The sequence below is a fragment of the Penicillium roqueforti genome (assembly GCF_015533775.1).
Source record: "Penicillium roqueforti strain LCP96 04111 chromosome Unknown scaffold_06, whole genome shotgun sequence".
In the NCBI taxonomy this organism is placed as follows: domain Eukaryota; kingdom Fungi; phylum Ascomycota; class Eurotiomycetes; order Eurotiales; family Aspergillaceae; genus Penicillium; species Penicillium roqueforti.
In genome coordinates, this window is record NW_024067570.1 from 167,896 (window position 1) to 190,498 (window position 22,603).

General features: G+C 42.3%; 7 protein-coding genes across 7 annotated transcripts; 3 read left to right on the plus strand and 4 right to left on the minus strand.

Moving 5' to 3' along the window:
* Positions 1-889: 889 nt before the first annotated feature.
* LCP9604111_3588 (uncharacterized protein) lies at positions 890-1,633 on the plus strand (the record flags this gene model as incomplete). The annotated part of the gene is made up of 1 exon (XM_039071192.1): positions 890-1,633. The coding sequence occupies one exon, from the start codon at positions 890-892 to the stop codon at positions 1,631-1,633; it is 744 nt and encodes a 247-aa protein (XP_038930251.1).
* Positions 1,634-1,705: 72 nt separating this feature from the next.
* LCP9604111_3589 (uncharacterized protein) lies at positions 1,706-2,111 on the minus strand (the record flags this gene model as incomplete). The annotated part of the gene is made up of 2 exons (XM_039071193.1): positions 1,706-1,778; positions 1,840-2,111. 2 exons carry the CDS (start codon positions 2,109-2,111, stop codon positions 1,706-1,708), a joined length of 345 nt encoding a protein of 114 aa, XP_038930252.1.
* A 1,810-nt stretch (positions 2,112-3,921) lies between these two features.
* Positions 3,922-4,916, minus strand: LCP9604111_3590 (RTA1 domain-containing protein; the record flags this gene model as incomplete). The annotated part of the gene is made up of 3 exons (XM_039071195.1): positions 3,922-4,157; positions 4,218-4,597; positions 4,657-4,916. 3 exons carry the CDS (start codon positions 4,914-4,916, stop codon positions 3,922-3,924), a joined length of 876 nt encoding a protein of 291 aa, XP_038930253.1.
* Positions 4,917-5,232: 316 nt separating this feature from the next.
* Positions 5,233-7,562, plus strand: LCP9604111_3591 (Zn(II)2Cys6 transcription factor domain-containing protein; the record flags this gene model as incomplete). Its single annotated transcript, XM_039071196.1, has 6 exons — positions 5,233-5,456; positions 5,524-5,595; positions 5,663-6,097; positions 6,163-6,375; positions 6,433-6,692; positions 6,763-7,562. 6 exons carry the CDS (start codon positions 5,233-5,235, stop codon positions 7,560-7,562), a joined length of 2,004 nt encoding a protein of 667 aa, XP_038930254.1.
* Positions 7,563-15,499: 7,937 nt separating this feature from the next.
* On the minus strand, positions 15,500-15,788 carry LCP9604111_3592 (uncharacterized protein; the record flags this gene model as incomplete). Its single annotated transcript, XM_039071197.1, has 2 exons — positions 15,500-15,676; positions 15,738-15,788. 2 exons carry the CDS (start codon positions 15,786-15,788, stop codon positions 15,500-15,502), a joined length of 228 nt encoding a protein of 75 aa, XP_038930255.1.
* A 1,737-nt stretch (positions 15,789-17,525) lies between these two features.
* LCP9604111_3593 (Tim22-complex subunit TIM54) lies at positions 17,526-19,084 on the plus strand (the record flags this gene model as incomplete). The annotated part of the gene is made up of 2 exons (XM_039071198.1): positions 17,526-17,616; positions 17,676-19,084. 2 exons carry the CDS (start codon positions 17,526-17,528, stop codon positions 19,082-19,084), a joined length of 1,500 nt encoding a protein of 499 aa, XP_038930256.1.
* A 461-nt stretch (positions 19,085-19,545) lies between these two features.
* LCP9604111_3594 (peptide alpha-N-acetyltransferase complex A subunit NAT1) lies at positions 19,546-22,169 on the minus strand (the record flags this gene model as incomplete). The annotated part of the gene is made up of 3 exons (XM_039071199.1): positions 19,546-20,000; positions 20,060-22,027; positions 22,088-22,169. The coding sequence occupies 3 exons, from the start codon at positions 22,167-22,169 to the stop codon at positions 19,546-19,548; spliced, it is 2,505 nt and encodes an 834-aa protein (XP_038930257.1).
* Positions 22,170-22,603: the final 434 nt, after the last annotated feature.

Genomic DNA, 22,603 nt, shown 5'->3' on the forward strand with positions numbered 1-22,603 from the left:
CTTTAATGGATAAGCGTCAAATGTCGGCGCTTGGATTGGTGAGGCCAAGGAGAGATGCAAAGCTATAGTATAGGAAGCTTGTTGAGAGTATACTGGGATCAATGAAGACGGAGCCTGTGTTCCGAGGTGGTGCGCTTAAACAAGTATCGATATTTTTGTGCCATGCATATGAGCTTTTTTGTTGGCTTTTCTAGTGGATTGTGGACCATAACTCCGATTTCGAAAATGTCGTTACTGTGCTCTAGAATAGGGGGTACTGTTGAGTCTAATACAATTGAATTTTACATTGAATGCACTATTCATGATCTGTGTAGCTTGGCCACTGCTTTTGGCGGCAATTCCGCCATTGTGGGCTCGACAGAGAGGCTATTCAACAATGGCCGCCGTCGAGGCTGAGCGCTGGAAGTCGGTGCCTGCCTATTTAGCTTTTGTACCTTTTGTTTACCTTTTCATCTCGCTCATCTTCTACGTCGTGTACTGTCTTCACGTCTCACAGTTGCACTCTGTACTCATTTGATAATCTCCGTTCGTCATCAGGCCCTTGATAGGTGTTTTCTAAACCAAAAACGACTTCAAAGGTGTTCTCTGTCGCGTTCCAAATCTCCTCTGAATGTCTCCATCGAACGACTTACAAGCTTATACATTGTGCAAAACACAGCATCAGTATCCACAGTCAGCTCTCGACATCAACAACAACAAGTCCCTCATTGTTACAGACAACATCCTCTGCCCACTCCACTGTGTTTCACCCACACATTATCACCACTCTTCTTTCTTTTTTCCTGCACTATACACTTTCCAGTATGTTATCGTCTATAATATAGGCTCTAGACTCTACATTCCAGGTGTATGGTCCGTACTAACGAATGATTCATTGGCTCAATTCAAAATGCCGGCAATGATAACAGGCCGTACCCTTCTACGAAAGCCCCTGCCACCGCTAGATATTAGCCCTTATCACACCACGTCAAGCGCATTGCATGAGGGAAGATTCCTCGGGACCTTACACAACTGGCCAAACTTCTTCCAAGATGTGAAGCAATTTGAGAATAACCAAGACTGGTCCCCGAGCTTGCTAGGATGGAGCCTCCAGAGTAGACGGGTTGATACGGAATTTGTTGCCATTGGCGATGAGCACGGGCTTCAAGGGCGATTCCAGCAATCTGTGGGCCAGGTTGTTGGATCAGTGTTGAATGCTCAAAACATCGCAGTGAAATTTGGAGATTCCAAATCAGCCAATATTGCTAGTGTCTATTCCGGATATACCCTCACGCCCGATGTGGCACTTATTTCAACCGACCCAGTCGACATTGACCAGATCCAGGCTATGTGGGAGTTGAAATACCCCTGGGTGAATGAGCACAAGTTCAAAAAGTACCCGACAGCCCAGCGCAAAGCCAAATTATTTGCGCAACTCATCGGATATATGTTGGATCTTCAACTGAGGTATGGTTTGTTATCAACCTATGATAGCACAGTATTTCTAAGACAAGGGTTCAAAAATGGGGAGTGGGTTGTGGAGTATTCTCCAGTCGTGGAAGCGTCGTTTGATGGTTCTGATACTATGGGGAATGAGCCTCCATCGCTGAGGCAATGTTTCGCGTATCTGAGTAGTCTTAAGAAAATGCAATGAAAAGGCTGGTCAGCGCTGGAATGAAGAGCAGGTTGCTCAGCAAATCGAGTTTGACTATTTTCTGTCTAAACCTCATACTTGTAAGAGTCTAAATCCCGATGAGTACCAGCCAACGTCAGCCATGGTGTGGAACTCATCGGTAATACTAGAAATCAAAATGCGATTAGCTTATGGAATATTGGAACCTTCGCCTTTCAACTTCGCACCTGGGCACAGCGGTAGCAACAATATTGGTGTCAAGCCCACCTAGGATAATCAAGGCGGCCATGGTGAGAATAATGAGCCAGAACTTCAGGCCAGTGGGATATTCTTTAGTGATTTCAGAATCCGTAGGATTCTCTTCGTGTAGGCTTGTATCATTGCCTTCCCCGCCTTCCATGCCACTCGCTTTGCTGTCATCGACCGCCACACTATTATCACTTAGGCCACGCAGTTGAATATCATGGCTCGGGGCGTTCATAGTCGGTTGAATTGTCATCTTGAATGGTGAGGATAGGAGGCAGTGCCCCAGTGGCTGCCCAGAAGCTCAATGGCATTCGTTGTCCGATGGTGTGATTGGCTAGTTCACTTGACGTGATAGCAAAAGAAGGAGGCCACCATTTTCCCTATTCATAATTACTTCACATCGATACTTTTGTGGCTTTTGAGGCCGAATCGCCTGAGTCAGTCGGACCAGACATACCGCCTCTCGTGGATGGTATACAAGTACCAAGTGCAAGTGCCTCGTAAAACATTGCACTGGCTATGTACTCATATATTCCACAAGTGGCATCTATCTATCTAGGTCTAGCTAATAGCCAGACAACTAGGGGCCATTCTTCCAGACTACGAATACCCACATGCTCAAGCGTTGAGATTATCCGGCCAGAGATAAGCCTACTAGTAGCTGAGGCACTGCCCCCAGAGGAGCAGGCGCTTGGTGCTGGGTTATTGAAAACAGCAAATAACCTGGGTCGAGATTTGGGCTATTGCAACAGCCGTTCAGACTGGAATCACAAAGTACTGCAAGGACCGCGAGCGGTCCAATGGATGAATTTTGGCATGATTTGTATCTCCTTTGTGATTGCGTTGTTTTATTTCAGGGGGTTGGGTAAGCGATAAGTTTCAATTCAACTCAACACACAATCACAGGGTTCTCCAAGATTGCTAAGCAGCAAGCTGAGATAGATTAGAGATGGCAGAGAATCATACCAGTACCGGGGAGTCGAAATAAAGACAGTTTGGTAATCATGTTCTATCTCTAGTACTCCAGGTTATACGATGTATACTTTCTTATCATTCCATGCCTTGCTGCCAGAAGACGATGGTATTTTGTGGCCTGCATGCCGTGTGTCAGGCAGTTGCTTCTTCTATGATTCGCCTAGACGATTGCAGTATTCATGTAAAGGCAAAGCCCAGGGACTCGGGTGGCCAGAACAAGGCGAAGAGCCTATATTTACAACTAGAATATGAGGACCTGTGGGATTGACGCCGAAAATGACCGCTTTTGAGGCCAGAAACGGCTGCCTTTCCACCCGTAACTTTGGGACGTCTAGCCGCCCCTTGACCGCTGCCCTATAACACCACTATTATGCACCCGCCCAGTAATTTTAGTCATCCTCCGGTCCTGATATTGACGCTCGACTTAGACGGCTTTTACACTCGTTTCTACTGGCGACTAAAATGACGCCGAAAATGGTTCCCTTTTAGCTGAATTCAAGTCCCCTCCCTTTTTGCCCGGTCCATTTGAGCGCCTATAAGATGCTTCGCCTTCCCTCCTCTCCGGTATCCTTGCACCTCCTATCCTCCTATCCTCGTTACCTACGCCTCGAGACGACCTCGACTTTGTCGCTTCCTATAATACGAATTTTCCAGCCTAGTCTTTGTAATTGACCTCCTCTATAGCACCTGCATCTGTAAATTCGGCTCAAACTGATGAGCACCAATACTAGACCGATCCCATTCTTTGCGAGGAAACTCGAGCCAGACTGGAACATTTTCGCAGTCTTAGATGGCTCCCTCTAAACTTTAAGCTAAAGACCTTAGAAGGTATCGCTGTCGTCGAACGTTATTGGCAAAAGTGAGTGCTTACTTGGTCGGGAAAAGTCTTATAACTAAGAATAACATGGGAATAGATATTACATTCAATCGAATCAGTGACTTCCGTACAAAGACTTAACATAGCTATTCCATAACCTCAAATGATATCCAAAAAGCATTGTTGTATGCATCATGATTATCCTTGGCGGGTGAAAAACCGCCGACCTAACAGGTCCATAACCAGCGTCAGTCCCTCTTGTTTTTGTGGCTTATTTATCCTCCATTTCCAAGTCTCGTGCAATTGCTTTAGGCGTCCCCCAGTTCTTACCCACAAGCAAAGCGGGATGTAGACCGGTCAAGCAAATGCACGCAATTGAAATCATAGCGCCTTCGAGAATCATCAAGGCTATTTCGTCGTTGGCCAATTTACTCTGGAATCCACCCTGGAGCTCGGCCACTCGGAATGAAGATCGGATCAATATAGTTAGAACGGCAGTTGTTAAACCTGATAATGAAACTCGAGTCAGTGGAATGCCCATAGAAAAGATCGAGGTGGTTTACTTACCAAGCAAGAACGATCTCCTCATCCAGTTTGTCGGTCGTTCTTGAGTAGGGGAATGCAGGCGTCTCCCTCTTAAAACCCGAACTCCATACTCAATGGCTAGAATAGAGAACAATACTAGTGATACAACTTGAAAGACCAGTCCAGCGATCATGATGTTGACACCAGTATCGCGAAGTGACTGTACTTCGGCAATTGAAGTGATGGCTCCACCGGCCGCTTGCAAGATCAGAGAAATCAGATCGCAAGTCACGAACAAGTAGGTATAGGATCTTGGTTTTAAGCGTGAGAACTCTTCGCCGTAAACTGTAACAATACGGCCGAGGCATAGATAGATTCCAGCCGTGAAGAATGCCGGGGCAATGGTGAGACATATCAGATACCTAATGTATCACGCCTCGGTCAGCATACATTCAATTATGTGGTAGGCTCAGTAACCCACATCAAGAAATCATCGAAGTTGAAAGGGTTATCATGTAAGAGAATTCGGCCCAGATATCCTATGACCTCCAATATAAGGCCCGCGACCATTGGCACCATGAAAGTCCAAGATCGAAATACGATACCCGTACCGATCTGTCCAATGAGTATGATTGCGAAAAGAGCGAGATAGAAGATGTTCCCGGCCACGTTAGGCTGATACTGGATATAAGCATCATCTAAAGGACATGTCTGCAAAGTGCAATTATCCGAATTGGACATGATCACGCAATAGTAAAGAGGCTTGGGAAATATAGTAGATCAAATCACTTTGAAGAGAATGAGTGCTGTGGTTAAATTGATATCAGCAAATCCATGCTAGATTCGGCACTATTTATGTGCAGACCCAAAGGTGTTTGACGCTGCCTATCCATAGTTAATGATCATTACGAGGCTGTGTGGGTATTTTAAAACTTCAACTTGAGATAATCTCACTCCCAAATCCTTCGAATTCATAGTCAAACCAATAATCAACTTGCCATCAAGATTGATACGATGTAGTGGATCCCTAGTAAAGCCGTTGCCTGGCGGGCCACCGATGCCAAGACTTTTGCCCTTCGACCGTATCCTTGTCCGTGTCCGTGTCCTTGTCCGTGTCCTTATCCTTATCCTCTTCAACTCGCCTCGTCCTGATGCTCCTTTCACCGTGACTATACCAATTTGGAACATGGAATCTATGTCAGGACACATCAAAACATGTCAAAATTGTGCTCGTGGCAAAATCAGATGTATCCGAACTTCGGATTCCTCTATCTGTGATCGGCAAGTAGTGGAACTCGAACATCATGTTTATTCTCAACTATAACCATATGCTAATATAAGAGCTCAGATGTCGCCGCCTTGGTAAAGAGTGCTATTTTCGGCCCGCTCGACCTCGTTACAACCCCGCTAAGAAGGGGACGTAAGGCTCCCAAATCCCATTTGATTCGTGACTGTGAATCCAAGCTGACGGAAGCTTAAAAAATCAGACGAGTCGAGGCTCTCGAAGCCAAAGTGGATCAGCTCTTAGCTCAAGTCGTCAATAATCAGCACACTAAACACCAGGCTGATGTTCCTTTAGTCCTGCCTGACCCAGAACCTCATTCCATCCCGGATAAACCCCGAGATGTTATTGATCGCGGGATCGTGAGATTTGATGATGCTGTCACGATTCTTGAATCTTTTCGAGAAACCTTGATGCCATTTTTCCCTTTTATCTATATCGCACCGGAAGTGACGCTTGCGCAGCTGCGAGCAGAGAAACCGCTTCTCTTGCTGGCTATCCTCAAGGTCTCATCATACAAGAATGCAGCCTCCCAGCAGATATTGGAAGAGACATTTCAAAAAGCAGTTGCTGATCAGATGATCTTCGCCCATAATCCATCTATGGATTTATTGCTGGGGCTTCTTGTGGCTTTGGCATGGTGAGTCTAATCCAAAGTGGTTTTATTGAAGATGACACTACTGACTCAAAGCCTCAATATCCCAGGTTGCAGCATCAGTCCCAGCATGAAAGATTTTGCAGCTACATTAATCTTGCTTGGAGTATCGTCGGTGATTTGCGGCTTGACCGGTTGTCGGAAATCCATTCATACTATTCACGGATGGCTATGAGCAAGGTCTCTTCAGATGAAAACAGTAGTAGACATTCGGTGAACGAGAGAAGACGAGCTTTGATTGGATGTTACATGCTATCCTCATGGTCAGTAACAATGCTCATATCCCCCTCATATTACTGACTAGGTATGGGTGTCTGCAGTCACTCGACAATGTTGCAAAAGGATCGCATGATGACTCGGCTGTCCTATGTTGAAAAGCATGCACTTGGATTACTATCCAATGCTGAGATTGCCAGTGATCGCTGCTTAGTACAATTAGTAAAATTACAACAAATCTTTGAACGGATCGATGACGCTGTGGCCACTACTGCGAATCCAGTACGAGAGGTTGATATGCATGCATTCCAAATCGAAATCAACGAATACAGAACGACCTTGCCGGCAACGCCTTCGGAAAATTGTAAGTGACACCGCTTGTGAGTTTGATTGATTACGCTGAAACTATTGCTAACTCACGGCCCACGGTTTAGCCCTCTTTCAATTTCAACTACACACTCTTCAATTGTTTCTATGCCAGGCTTGCTTATTTGAAAAACATGAAACAGCCAACTATTCGGCTTCGCCCGCGCCTCGCTCCCATGCAGACCCAGGGCTACCACCACACCTCAAAAGTGGCCACCAACCGTTAGACTTATCACCTTTCCAGGTCGAATTTCTCAACCGCGGCATGACCGAAGCAAAGAAATTCTTTGATTACTTTTTCACATTGGCTCCGAATACTCATCGGCTGATCAGTCATATCCAATGGCTGCAATCGGGCTTTAACTTGGTTCTAGGCTGCAAACTGGCCATCATGGGGGCAAAATACGCCCCACGCAGTCCACATGTTCGTGCCCTTTGCTCGGATTTGAACATGCCACACATTTTGCGGACTGTGTTACAACTAATCCAATGGCTCAGCAAGGACAGAGTGGCTGTAGATGGGAAACAGCACTCTAAGTACTTCTACGAGGCATGGCTGTGGCATATCCTTGAATGGTTCGAGCAAAAGTATCACCTGGTGCCTTCTGAAGATACAGCCCAAATACCTATAGGATTATCCGATGGCGGCTTCGGGCCCTCTACTTTGGCCAACAGCGCAATCTCGCAAGATGTTTCCCTGATGGGTGAAACTTATGGCGCCACACAAGTTGCACAGGTAGATGATACAGACTTATGGCCGGACTTCCTTTGGAACATAAGCACCGATGACATACTCAATGGGTATATGGGGCTTCCGGATATGCTGTATCCCACATTGCAGTCTGCTTATGACATGCCACTGCCATGAGAACAAAAGATATCGGGATTTGCAAATGCAAAACACCGAATAAAGAGACCAAGAGCTTGGTCCCACGGTGGCATCACTTTGAGCCAGTTTTGTTGCTGCTCACAAAAATAATCCAAGCTCAACAGGAGCTGATTTTATTTGGTCCCCTTGGATCTCGCGAATCAAGGCATTGCTTGGGTAGTCTTCTAGATCCAGATCAATGTATCCACTGGAAGCCCATTTTCTTCCTGAGACGAATAAAGAATGCCTGTTGATACTCCTGTTGCTGAGGATTCTTATCAGGCACTGCGCTGCGTCTTCCGCCTGTGCAAACTCTACTCCAACACTTGAAACATGTTTGAACGTCTCATCCGACAGAATGTTTGTTTTCACGTACCTTGTGACTTGATTAGCGATTGATGAGAGGTTCTGACTACGAGGGAAGAAGTGATCAACCAGGAGATGTTGATGGAAGATGTGTTGATGGAAGATGCGAAACTAGCTACTGTACCGAAGCCTGTCTATATAGCTTCGTACTACCAAGGCAGCCAGATTCTACCTACCAGAACACAGGAGAAGCATCTCTGCAGACATACAAAGGAAAGCGTCGACGCGGCAAGCTGCGCGTTTGCCGGTGAGCTGTCTGTCAGAGAAGAGAAAGAAAGGGAAAGGAATGCCACACAGAAGGTCTACAAACTGCATGGAGCGACAGTGAGCTCCTCAGAATGCATCAAACCATCTATCGTTGAAAATCCATGGTCCTAAAGAATCGCTCCTTCTTCTGTGTCCCGGTTCTAGTAGTGGTAATGGTACTCATATCGATTGCATTTCAAGTGCGAAGTGTTACATGCCAAGTCGTTCAAGGAAAGAGTGCATTTGTGTCAAAATTCTAAGCATAAGGAGAGAAGAAGAAAAGGGAAAACTATCTACGAGGGCGTTCCTCCTTCTTATATCCTTCCTATTTGCTTGTTTGCTTCTAGTGTAAAAGCTCGTTTGCCCTTCTTAGAAGAAACGAGGGAAGTCGCTCCTGCCTAGATTGTCACATAACCCCCGGCTAAGAATGTATTTAGTCCCTAAATGCGGGCTTTCTGTCATCAATGTAGTCATCTAATATTCTGTCTTCTTCCGCTACCTTGATCTATTCCTATAGTTATATTAGCGGTCCTGGTTTTACTAGGTAGGTATTATAGAATTCCTTGATCTTATCTAGTATATTCCGGAAGTTACTTACTAGATACTATTGCAGATCTAGGTTATATCCTAGCTATTAAACCCTATACTACAATTTCCAGTAGTAAGTCCTAATATTAAGGATCTTTTCTACCTCCTACTTATCGGTTTCACTAATTTATACTAGTAGCGGTAGGTCCAGATACTATCCTAGTAATAGCTCTATTATTACTACTTTCCAGAGCTTACTTAGATAGAAAATTAGGTAAACCTTAATAGATTCCAGAAGTTTAAGGTAATAAGAATGTCCTACTTTCTTAATAATCTTATAAGGACTACTTACTAAATAGGAGAGCTTTCGACTAGGCCGGTCTTACTGCTAATCCTTCGTTATTATAAATATAAAATCGCCTATATCAAAATCCTCTTCTTAGCGATATTTATTTACTTATTAGATCTATAACTACTAAGACTTTTCAATCTGATTTTTTGTCTCTATCTAGATATCCTAAAGGTAGGATAGTATATCTATTACTTCTTACTCGTTCTAGGTTAAAGTCTCTTAGTCCTTCTAATCGAAAGATATAGTAGGTTTATAGCCTTTTTCGATAAAGAATAGGGACTTCTTAGTTATATCCTAAGGGAGTATTAATACTATAAAATCTACTATTAGTAGGTATTCTAACTAATTATCCTAGTTCTATTCTATATAGGGTTATAATCGCTGCGCTATATACTAGTTAGTAATTTTACTTTATCTATCTATCTAAGGGTAATATATAGTTAATAACTTTCTTTTTATACCTAGGATCTAATAGAACTTAGTCTAGAATTCTAAGATAAACTAACCTCCTTAATCGGAGATAATTATATCTAGGATCCCTATAATCTAAATAATATAATCTATAAATAGATATACTATAGTTTTTATATCTATTTCCTTCTAATAAGGAATTAATATTAGTCACTTACTTAAATAGTCTACTACTATAAATATAGTATTATACCTATAGCGATCTTTTAGGAAAGACCTAAAATCTATTATAATATATTACTATAGTCGTTCTAGTACTAGTAGGGAATATAGTAGCCCTAGAGTATAATCTCTTTATACCTTTATTCTTTTATAAATTAAGTAGTTATCGATATAATACTTAATATCTATTATCTATCTTAGCTAATAATATCATTCTAATACTAATTTCTTTAGTTTCTTAATTCCTAGGTATATAACTAACAGCTATCGATATATCTTATTAAGAAGCCTTATACAAAGATCTCCTTTATTAGGAACCTTAAGTCGGTTCTTAAAAAGTAATAGTTTATTATAAAGCGTCTACTTCAGATTACTTCCTTTAATAGCTATCTATTAGAATAGTTCTAGTTTAGTATTTTATTAGTTAGCTTATTTTATATAGTTTATAATCTTAAGATCTTCTAGTTCGATTAGTAAGAGCTCTATAAGATATACACCTTTCTTAAGGTATTCTTTAAGAAGTATAGTAAACTATCGACCTTAGTCTATATAGGGTAACTCCTTCTAAGAGAGTATATTAGTAATAATATTCTTCTTTCCTAGTTAATATTTAATAATAAAGTAGAACTATAAGAGGAACTTACTCTATTAGGCTTACTACTAATTTATCTATCTTATAGTTATAAAGTATTCTAAGGATTAATAATCTATAATAATTTCGAAACACTCCTTTCTAAAGAGATCTTCTAACTCTAATCGCTACTCTTATAAGGTATAGATAATAGCTAATAACTCCTTATCCTATACTTTATAGTTAAGTTCAGTAGCTTATATCGTTTTTAAGAAGAAAGCTATAGGATACTAGAAGTCGTTATTATTATAGTACTATATTAGGACTACTCCTAAGACTCTATTTAAAGCGTCCGTTTCTACTTAGATATAGAGTTTTAGATTATAATAGTATAGGATTAGAGCCTTAACTAAGCTTTTTTTTAACTTTTAGAAAGTATCTTTATACTATAGTAACTAATAGTAGACTATATCTCTTTAAATTAGGTAATAGAGTGGCTTAGAAATAGTGCTATACCCTTAGATAAATTATCTATAGAAGTTATAGAATCTAAGGAAAGACTAGACTCCCTTTACTATTATAGGTATCTTCTATTACTAGATTATATAGATCTTTTTAGGATTAATAGCTATTCCTTCTATACTAACAATAAATCCTAAGAACTTAGTCTTAGTTATAGAGAATTTACACTTAGATAATATAATCTATAGACTTACTTTCTAGAATTAGGAGAGTACTTCTCGAATATATATCTAATATTCCTCTATAGTATTACTATAGATAAGGATATTATCTATAAATACTATAGTATACTTATCTATATATTCCTAGAATATATTATTTATAAAATACTAGAAGGTTATTAGCCTATTTATTAATCTAAAGGGTATAACCTTATATTTAAAAGATCTATATTATATATAGAAAGTTATAAGATCTTCTACTCTAAGAGTTAACTAGATTTAGTAAAATCCTTAATAGATATCTAGCTTTATAAAGAACTTAGCTTTACTAGTTCTTTATAATACTTTATTAATTAGAGGTAGAGAATAATAATCTTTCTTTAAAATACTATTTAGTTATTAGAAATCTATATAGAATTATAGACCTCCTCTAGGCTTCTTTACTATAAGAATAGGTAAAGTATAGGGGGTAGAGTTAGGTATAATAAATCCCTTCTTAAGGTTATCTATAATATACTGCTTAGTAGCTTTTAACTTATTAAGTAATAACTTATAGAGAGGGTAATATCCTAGCTATACCTTTACTTTAAGGATAATATCGTAGTCTACCCCTATATAGTAAGGTAGAAGTTCGTCGGATTTTCGCTTAGAGAAGACTTCTATAAGGTTATAGTATTCTTATAGAAGAGTTCTTTTAATTTCTTTAATCTCTATATCCTATACCCTTATTAATTTAATATTAATAATATAATCGATTTCTATAAGAGAAGTTAAGAATACTTCGACTCCCTTTTCAGTATTTATCTTTATATATAGTCGATTAAACCCTACTCTACCGATAATATTTATATTAATTAGTAGGAATATCTCCCTTAGTTCTTCTTCTTAAGTCTATTAGACTAAGATAGGGGGTATTTTATTATTAAGGTTCTATACTATCTTCTACTACTCCTTAACTTACTAGTGGCTATACTAATAAATATAAGCTTATAGATAGGGCTTTTAGGTTTCTAGATCTTATTAAGATTTATTAAAGAAGTGGTCTTATCTCTTAATATCTACTTAGTAATCTTTATTTATTACCTTATTCCTTCTTAGAATCTAAGTAGATATTAGTATAGTAAGTTTACTTATTACTTTATTAAAAAGTATTCCCTATTATAGCTAGATTATTTAATAATAATAACAGTTAAGTAGAATATTATATTCTATAAACTACATTCTTCCTAGTATTAAATTATACTATCCTAAGTCTATAACTAGTATTAGAACTTATTATTAGATCTTTCTATCGATATTTAATATAAGTATAATAGTATAGGTAATTAGACTTACTAATTTTCTATCGAATCCTCTAACTAGGTACTTCTAACTTAGCTTATATATATATAGACCAAATTTCTTTCTAAGTAATATAATAAGGGTAGTATTAATAAAGATAGATCTATCTATTCCTATATCTACTAATACTTCGATTAAAAAGGAATATCTATTATATATCAAGTTTATATTAAAAACTAAACTATTTCCTAGACTTCCTAAAAGTTTCTATAGATTAAGAGTATATAGTAATACTTCCTTACTACCTAGGATAAAGACTTTCCCTAAGTAGTAGCTTTTCCCTAATTATTACTTTTAAGTTCTTTAAGATTAGTAACTCTTAGTATATATATATTAGCAGTAGCTATAATAGTAATAACAGCCTACTTCTTAGGATAATTATAAGTTATATATCCCTTTTCTTTATAGTAGAAATACTTTCCTTTATTTATTAATACTTCTCTCTCTGTAGTTATTATATTACTAGTATAGCTTATACTTAGTTCTTTCTTAATTTAAGAGATATAGGTTATAGTAGTAGTTTATATTCTTCCTCTAGATCCTCTAATAGCTAGGGTAGTATAAGTATAGTTAATAGTTTTCTTTTCTTATTATAGACTGATTTTATATACTATACTATAATAGGTTTAAACGAATATATTAAAGTTAATAAGGTCCTAGTTTACTACCTATATAACTTATATCTAGAATAGGTACAGAAGCTTTAAGTAAAGGTTATATTTATAGTTTTCTTTAATAATAACAGCCTCCTCCGCGAGCTATATAAATTCTGCGAGAAAGTTAGTAAAGTTATTATAGGGCTTTATCTAAAGTTTATAGTAGTTAGTATATACCTTAGTCTTTTAGTTAGGATTTATAAAAATAGTTTAGAGGTAAGTAATAATATCTTTAGTGTTAAGGTAGAGATTACTTAAGGTTATACTTATTCTTAGTATAATATAGAGTTAAGCCTTTCCCTCGTAATAGCTCTAGATATAAATCTTTTAATAAACTAGAAGGGGGTAATAGTTAGAATTAGCTTTAAGTTTCTATCAGATAATTATTTCCTAAATCTTAAATTATACTTCCTTTCTATCCTTTAGGATAGGAGTATTAGGTATCTTAGTACTCTTAACTTAGGCTTCTATAATCGGTATACTAGAGTTCGATAAGGTTTATTAGGTAGTCGGTATATTATTTAGGAGATAGTATATAAAACAGTCTCTTTCTTACTAAGTAAGGCTTAAGTAGGTAATCGCTTCGTTTTATTCAATAGTTAGGTTATTAATAGTAGTTACTATCTCTCTCTCCTTCTTATAGAGGACAGCGATCTCTGTATTTAGCTTCTATTTTTCCTTTTTAAGAAGCCTATACTAGTTAGCTAAGGCATTAAATCGTTCTAGCTTTAGGGTTCTTTTTAGGAGTTTATTAATAGAAATTTCTTTATTAGGGTACAATATTTTATCTCTCTTAATACTCTCGATCAGGATAGTATTTATATTCGAAGGGCTAGGGGTAGGAGTGACAGGTCCCTATTAGCTGGTATCTTCTTCCTCTAGGGTATCTAGAGGTCGCTTTCTACAGCTTACTAAACTTCTAGTTTCAGGAGCTATATTATGATTAAGAAAAAGTTTAAAGATATAAACTGAGCTGGAGCTAGTCGTGATAACTACTTATATAACTGTATAGTTTAAGGTTGAATTTTAGAGTGATACTTAGAATTATATTATATACCAAGTCGTTTAAGGAAAGAGTGCATTTGTATCAAAATTCTAAGTATAAGGAGAGAAGAAGAAAAGGGAAAACTATCTACAAGGGCGTTCCTCCTTCTTATATCCTTCCTATTTGCTTATTTACTTCTAGTGCAAAAGCTCGTTTGCCCTTCTTGGAAGAAACGAGGGAAGTCGCTCCTGCCTAGATCGTCACACGAAGTCACACGAAGAGCGCAATCTTTTGTTTTAGAGATCCTACAGGGTGCCCAGGGTATATAGGATCTATTGCAATAGCATAAGTCATCGTCCTCGTTTAGAGGGAGGTGGAGAAAACGCCACACGTCTGGCCTTGAAATGTATTCCGCATTCACACAAGTATATGGACCTAAGCCTACAGTATCTATAAAGCTTTAAGGACAACCAGTCCAGGGAAAGGCAAGTGCGTCAAAAGGAGGCCTACCTCTTCTTATCTTCTTACCTTTTAAATGATTTTTAGGGCTAACCCGCTTATCGCTACCCCGATCCAGTGAGCGCTAATATTTGGTCAATATATTGCATCCATTAAAGCAAGTATTTCGTAATCATTGTTACGTGCCAGAAGTTCTACTTAGTATCTCGTTAAGAACTAGATACAACCAAGGGTTAAAGAGATTATAAGTTACTTCAAGTTCCTAGAATGATCTGTAAAGAATCGATATCACTACTTCCGGACTACAGCTTAGGGTCATATAGTAGGGCAGGTCTTTAATTAAACTTAACCATATCTACGAAATAGGAACCGTGCGCAGTTTACCACCAGTGACTATTAGAAATGGTAGTTAGATAGTTGAGCCATAGTGTTAATGCATTAGAAACGTTATAGCTGTCATAAGAGTAATAGGTGATTGGCTACCCAGTTCATGGAAACACGCAAACTTAGTAAGGGTATCAAAGGCTTGTTCTAAAGTTAAAGGAGAGCAAGCTAAAGCCGGCGAGTATCTCTTCTGTTTGATTCTGAGGTGTGTTTGACACGTGCGGGATACCGCCCATAGTACTAGGAATTTACCTTCGGGAATTTATTTCACTATCGCTCTCCACCCTTTATATTAAACGAGTATCATATACCACCATCGAGCTATATTATCATTCGCTTCCCTAACGTCAAGGGTATATATCTGTAGGGGATCGGAGAGGGTTTCACTATCGGTCTCAGAGATTGTATAATACGTACTAGCGCCCTCCCCTTGAATTTCAACGAGCAGCGCAGAGAGTATATAACACCATGTAACTGTGAGAATCCCTAGATAATTGGGACCGGCGTGACTCTCTTCTGTTATACCAATCCAAGAACTGAAGATTCTCCCACAAAGACCGTAAGAAGTAGCAACACCGATACCAATCTTCAGTAGGGCAGAATTTGTAATTTCTTTCTCGATCATATAGCAGTTCGGGTTTCCTACCAATTTCCAAGTAGAAGAGGCCTGCATACAAAGCACAGGAATTGGAGAGACACCATAAGGGCGAACATGGACTTTTCTAGGCCGGCCTTAGAATTTTGGTATCCTATAGAGGATGAGGCGCGGGTTTGTATACTCCGGAGTCAAGCCATGATCCCGATAGGCGCAGGCTAGTGATGCGAGGTGAGACCAATAATCCCGGCTTTTTTCCAGCGCCTCATCAACTTGGCTTTTCTGAGGCTGGAGGATGTTGACATTCTTGACAATCTAGACCGAGGCAAGACAGATTAGCGCGTATTTCTTTCAGGAAAATAATACAAGAACCAACCGAGGAAAGTCGTGGTGGATTAAGGGTAACCGAGGATTGTGTGAAGCACATTGAAGAGTGAGGAATAGACTTCCTTACGTCCGAGGTCTAAGGAAGAATTAGACAAGGGAAAACAAAGGGTTTATATATCTGGTTCTGAGGCTGATATAGCTCAGGCTCGCATTTTTGGTCAGTATATTAAGCACAGCCACAGTATGGGGGAATGCTCCGTATGGAAGAAGGGAGCTGTGGACAGGAAGCCTTAGCCATGATTATCACTGAAAAGGGGGTAGAAAATACATAGTGCCTTAAATCCCGAATGTAACCGACGTGGTATATGACTACACGACTATTTTGAAGAAAGGTACCCCGCCTAGGGCAGCGATACCAAACTGAAAAGGGTGGTTTTAATAACTGATTACTGCCAAACTTAAACAGGGATCATAAAAATCTCGTTTCTTATAATTAACAATTAGACCAAAAGATCATACCAGCGAGCCGTTCCAGGGCAGTCGCTAGTTCGCTTAAGCCGCAACCGCTTCAGTTATATCCAGCGGGGAATCTTGCAGTCTTTCGGTGTAGCAACGACTTCGAAGATTTGTTTGATCGGGCCATAGAAGACGAGCAAGGAGTAGGAATGGGATCATACTAAAACATATACTTTAGCGGCTAATAACCTATTATTCACCAACAAAGCACCAGGACCTTAAGCATTTACGTGGGTAATACTACGCCAAAATGATTCAGCAGAAGAGGGAACTACAGAGTTCACGAATGGGTTCGAAAGTTAGCATACGATTTACAGAGTTAGCCTTTTATTCGTTTAGGCTCACGAGAGCCTCCTCAGTGACCGCTTCAGTACTAAAAGGTCGCCATACCTTAAGCACAATATATTCTATGGCAGGGGATTCCCCCTACTTTTAAACGTCTTATAGTAAGAACTTGTCAGAAAACTTACCTATAATCAGCAAATGGACCACGGCCTCATTAAGGGCGGGATAAGGCTTTACAGTAGGAGGGTTCCTATACAGGGTGTATATAATCATAGTATCTAGCGGGAAACTGGAATTGTTTCTATATACCTATCAGTTAAGGGGAGATAGTACTATACTAAAAGAATTCTCACATTTTTTTGCCTACTTTTTTACTACACTGAATAAGAAAGCTAGGGCCGAAGTAGTATATATACCACCACCAATACTCACCGATTTTCTTTTCGTTATAGAAAGATTTTCGGAGTTTTCTCAACTGGTATCAGGCCTCTCGAGTTATAAAGCATGCTAACGACATTTCTTTTCAGAGCAGTTTCTAATATGCCCCGTTGACATTTACACTCGATTTCTCTGATAAAAAAACAGAAACAGAGAACATCGAATAACACGTAGCTTTACATTATATATGTTATTCTCATTGTATAGGCGCATTAAATAGGTTATAAGACTGGCACGATTGGGCTTTTAAGCGGCAATCGAGGAGCTTGATTTACTCTAGGAAGGGCCGCTCCAGAAACCAGAGACCCTCCAGGTACAGGAGTACCTTTCTAAAAAGGCTGCGAGATTATGTGAGTAAAGGCGTTCGCCGGTGATAAAGAGCAAAGACGGGTCTTTTATGTCGGCGGCATTGAAGGTAGGTTACGTGACAGCGTGCCGTTTATTTACATTTCACATGTCGCGACCCGACGATCCGAGTCTGATACCAAGTCACGTGTAGTCGGGATAAGGTAATCCCGAGGCAACAATTTTCCCCGAACGAGCATGCCCGGGTGTACTTTATTTATACGTATAAGCCATTTCTCCATCATACAGCCCAATGGCAGATTCCTCGAGCTCTGCCGCGCCCGAGGGCGCTGGCAAGCCCCCGGTGGCCCCGAAGCCGCCTAACCCAGTATTCAAAATGATGGGTATGTCTCTGTTCCCCAGATTCGAGTGGTAAAAATGCTAATACTGCTGTGATTAATAGGTCTTCCTAATATGCGGTTCAAACTGCCCTCTCGCAACTGGATGATCTTCTTTACTATCACTGGATCATTCGCTGGTGCTCTTATATACGATCGTCGGGAGAAGCGTCGCGTGCAACAAAAGTGGTCGGAGCTCGTGGCCCACATTTCGAAAGAAACTCTGCCAGTCGACCAAATGCGCCGGAAGATGACGGTATATCTTGCTGCGCCACCGGGAGATGGTCTTCGTGTGGCTCGGGATCACTTCAAGGAATATGTCAAGCCCATCCTAGTGGCCGCGGCGCTGGATTACACAGTGGTCGAAGGGCGACGTGAGGGCGACGTGAGATTCAACACGGCGGAAAACATTCGCAAGCTACGCCGAAAGGCCGGAGAGCCCAGCTCAGCGCCCGAAGAGGTCGGCGTGGATGCAGTCGTTGCTGCTACCCGGGCACACATTGGGGTCACTGACGAACCGGGCCCCAAGGGCGACTTGATCATCGGCCGGCACACCTGGAAGGAGTATATCCGGGGCTTGCATGAGGGTTGGCTCGGGCCCTTGGATGCGCCGCTTCCGCCTGCGGAGGAGTTGAGCGTGGATCTATCGCAGGACGTCAGTGCAGAGAAACCCGCTAGTCTCGCGGTCCCTGAGATTGCGAGCATCGATTCCCCCGAGTTCTCCGAAGAGAAAAAGGACGAGATCCCAGCGCCTAAGATCGAGGAACCCGAGAAGGAAGAGAAGAAAGAAGAAGAGAAGCCTGCCAAGCCAGCTGGTCCTACTCCTGCATACATCTACCCCAGCGAATACTCCTCCGCCACCCTCCCCAACACCATCCCCCAGTCCTTCGACAGCTCCACCCCAGTTGAATTTCCCCATCTCCTTGGCTTCCTGAACACCCCGATCCGAATCTACCGCTTTCTCACACAACGTTACCTTGCCGAGGACGTCGGGCGCGATGTTGCCGCACTCGTCCTCGCGAATAGCGCACGGCCATACCGCGAAGACACCTTTATCGCAGATTCCGAGTCTACTCCCGCCAGCGAATCCACACTTTCTCTTGACAGCTCGTTCACCGACCTCCCCCCTCGCAACTATGAGCAGCAGACCGTAATGGAGGCTGCTGAAATTGAGTGGCACAAGTCTGTGCACAAGCGCGATGAAGACGAGAACGTGAAGGAACGCGAGTGGCTCGACGATATCGTGCTTGATCCGCGCATTGCCTCGCGCATGCAGCGCGCCACCCTTTCCCAAGAAGATGAGGCGCGCTCTCAACGCATCGCCGAGCAACAGGAATACATTCTTGGCGAAGAGCGACCGGCTCACGTGCCTTTCTGGAAGCGCATGTGGATCGATTACGGCTACGGCGAGAGTGACGAGGTCCTGAGACGTAAGCCCATTTTGGGTAACATCGACGGAGAAGACGAACAGTGAAGAGATATTCAGACGTCTTCTGTCTGATCTTCACAATTTGAAATTATGTTATATACTATAACGGTTACGGGATGGATTCTTCCCTGGCATTCAGCACGGCATGTGTTGGTCTTTTTGTTTAGCATATTGTGACTCCCTCCTCGGCTTGTATAATAAGGCGTTTGAAGGTCCGATTTTAGAAATGTACATTGATAGAAACAGTGATTTTGAATTTTGGAGTAGATTAATCTACGATTAGCCCTGGCTTGATTGTACTGGTACATTGGATTCTCCCAGCACCTGTATACTCACTGCACTTAGCATCGGCCAATACCAGAGTATATTTGCTCATCCCGTGTCTTTCTCTATGTCTGTAACCTTATTTTGTTGTCCTAACTCCTTATATTGCTAGGCAGCTAGGCAACTCATGATCGAAGCGGGGATGGGGGTGGGAGTCCACACGGTTCTCCATTCGTATCAAATCAGTTCAGCTTAAAGACCGAAGACTCGGGCCACTTCTTGCTCGCCTTCTCGGCGTAAGCAGTCTTATCACTGCCCCACTTGTTCAAAATGTCCAAGGCAGTGACAGCCTCGTCAATAGTGATATCGGGGGAATCGAGGGTAGCAAGCAGATCTTGTTCGCACTGCGGCTTGGATTCAGGGTTCAGGAGTTGACGGGCAGACAAACCGGCCTGCACGTGTGCCACACTGCCCTTGTTAGCCGAGAGGTAAGACTCGTTCCACTCGTCGAGTTTCTGGGTCTTTGGAAGCAGCTTGTCAAATTCGGCATTGACAACCTCGGCGACCTGTTCGGGAAGAGGCTCGGCAAGGCTCTCAAGAGACTTGCGGAAGCGAAGCAATTGAAGGTGGAGAGTGGGGTTGGAGGGATCGATGGAATGGGCGGCCACAAGGCACTTGACGGCGAGGAGGTGCTTGTCTATAATCGTATTAGCATGAGGGTCCCGTCCGGTATTAGAATCTACCATATCAACTCACTCCTTCTAGAGTAAACCTCAAACCCGAGGCACTGGGCTTCGATGTTCTGAGGGCTTGAATCAAGCAACGGCGTCAGGAACTTCATGGCATCCTTCATGGGATCCTGAGTCTGGACTAAGGCGTTGCCCAGAGGATCGGTATCCTCCTTTTTGGTCTCCCCGTCGGCACCCTTGGCATTAGCGGCAGCTGCCTTCCTTGCTGCACGCTTGTCGGATTCGATCTTTTCCAAGCGCTGCTGCTCCTTCTTGGCCTTCTTGAGAGCCTTCTTCCTCTGGTTCTCATCGGTAGAATCGATCCCATTAATTCCGCTAGGCATCGGTCCATGCACGAGGTCCGGCTGGTCATGAAGAAGTAGGTGGGCCTGGACGGCACCGAGAGCCATTCTTGTATAAAAGGGATGCTCACGCAGGCGGTCTTCCCAGCGCACCATGTCCACGTAGGCCCTGATCATTCCCTTGCGGAGAGAGAAGCCGTGGAAGTCGAACTGATCTTCCTGCCACGTATCAAAGATGCCAAAAACCGAGTGGAAGCGCTTCAGGGCAAGACCAAGCTTCTTCTGTCGGAGAAACGCCTCGGCGTCCTCGGTCAAGAACCAGGTGCATTGCATCTCATGGAGATCACCCAATGTGCCACCGACGGTCTCGTTGCGAGTGAATTTGCTCATGAGGTCTAGAGCCTTCTCGTTATCGTTGTTTCGGAGCACGTATTTGGCCGCCTTGGTGTTGATATGACGATCCTTCTCGTCTAGCAGTCGAGCCTTCTCCATTTCTTCTGCTGCCTTCTCTGGGTTCCCGTAGTGCTTCCAGATTCGCGCCTTGGTCATCTGATATTCTACAGACTTCGGCGACAGTTCAATTGCCTTCTCAACGTTTTCCATAGCCTTGGGGAGGTTGCGGCTGAGGTGATAGTTGTAGTGTTGAGCCAGGAAGTAGTATGTGCATGGCAGGAACTCGTTGTTGTCCCCGTTCGACTCCGCGGATCCATTTGCTGTCTTTTCGGAGAGATATCCCTCCACCAATTCCTGTACTACATCACGCTTGGCTGGGTTAACGTAAAGCTGCTTGATGTTCACGAATAATGAAGGAACACCCTTCTTCAGCATGCGCTGCAGATAGATGTCAGCAGCCTGCTTGAAATCGTCTCCTTCTAAGAAATCGAGAGGAATGCGACGAGCAGCATCACAGCGGGGATTCTTCTTCACCCACTCATCGTATAGAGCTTTCAATGCCTTGTGGTCGCTTTCGGGGATATCCTTTGCCTTGATCAACCCATTGTAGTAAATCGAGTTGTCCGGGTTGCGCTCTAGGAGAGCTGTATATGCGCCCTCCGCCTCCGCCTTGCGGTCCAGTCGCAAAAGGTAATCGGCCTTCATCTCCATGACTGCGAGCACATCGGTGCATCGGTATCCAACAGCCTCAAGGTGCTCTAGAGCTCTTTCGAGGTTTCCAGTCTCAGCAATGATCGTGTTCTTGTACAAGGTGGCCTCCGAGTTCTCCATATCAGCGACATGTGGTATGGCACCCTTCAATGTGTCCTCGTAGGTAGTCAGAACTTTCTCGGCCTCTGCCAAATCCCCGGCCAAGTGATGGGCGATAGCGAGCGCCGTCCAGTTCTGGCGGAAGCCCGGACGAGTTTGCAGCATCGCACTGCGGCTCCGAATGTATCCTTGGTAGTCCCGCATCTGCATCTGGAGCAGTGCCAGATCACGCTGAATTGGTTGCGATTCGGGCTCCAGACGCAGGGCGAATCGGTATGCTTTGATGGCCTCCTCGTAGTTCTTCTCCTGGCGTAAGAGCAACCCATACACGTGCCAGGTGATATGCGACTTCATATCATTCTGGAGAGCCTTCTTAGCAAGCGCAAAGGCGTCCTCCAATTGCCCTATCTGGCTCATATTCAAAGCCTTCATGGCTTGCGTGTCGCCATGTTTCGGATTTTTGCGAAGAACCTGGTCTGCTATTTTGATACCTGTAAAGTAAAACGTGGTTAGACAAGCCTAGGTAGTTCAGGGTCGTTTCGGAGGCCAACCTTTCTTATACTGTTTCATCTCAAAGTGGTGAACCACTTGACGAAACAAGGAATGGTCCTTGGTGCTCAATGTTTCCGGCATTGTGGGCGATGCTGACGTCGAGGGACCTGACTTGTGCGAGTGAGGAATCGATGTGTGCGGGGGACGACCTCTCCGAGTCCGATCTTGGCAGAGCTAATGGTCCGATAAGATAGCGAGCAGCCGACTTCTTCACAAGTAAAATTTTGGTTGTAAACCAGGTTGAATACGTATAACTATTGACCATATATACCTGAAGTCAATAGGGGGCAAAATGCACATCTCGTGATGCGCACGTGGTTTGTTATGTACTGTAGTGCAAATTTTCACTGTCTTAAGAGCACAAAAAGTTTGAGCTAGAAAGGATTCCTCAGTTTCTTAAAGTAATGTATTCTACTGCAAGCAAAGTGAAGATGCAAATAAACGGATATGATCATGTCGGATCTGTGCAAATCTGTACAATTTGGGATGAGGCCTTCCCGAGTCTAAAGAAGAGT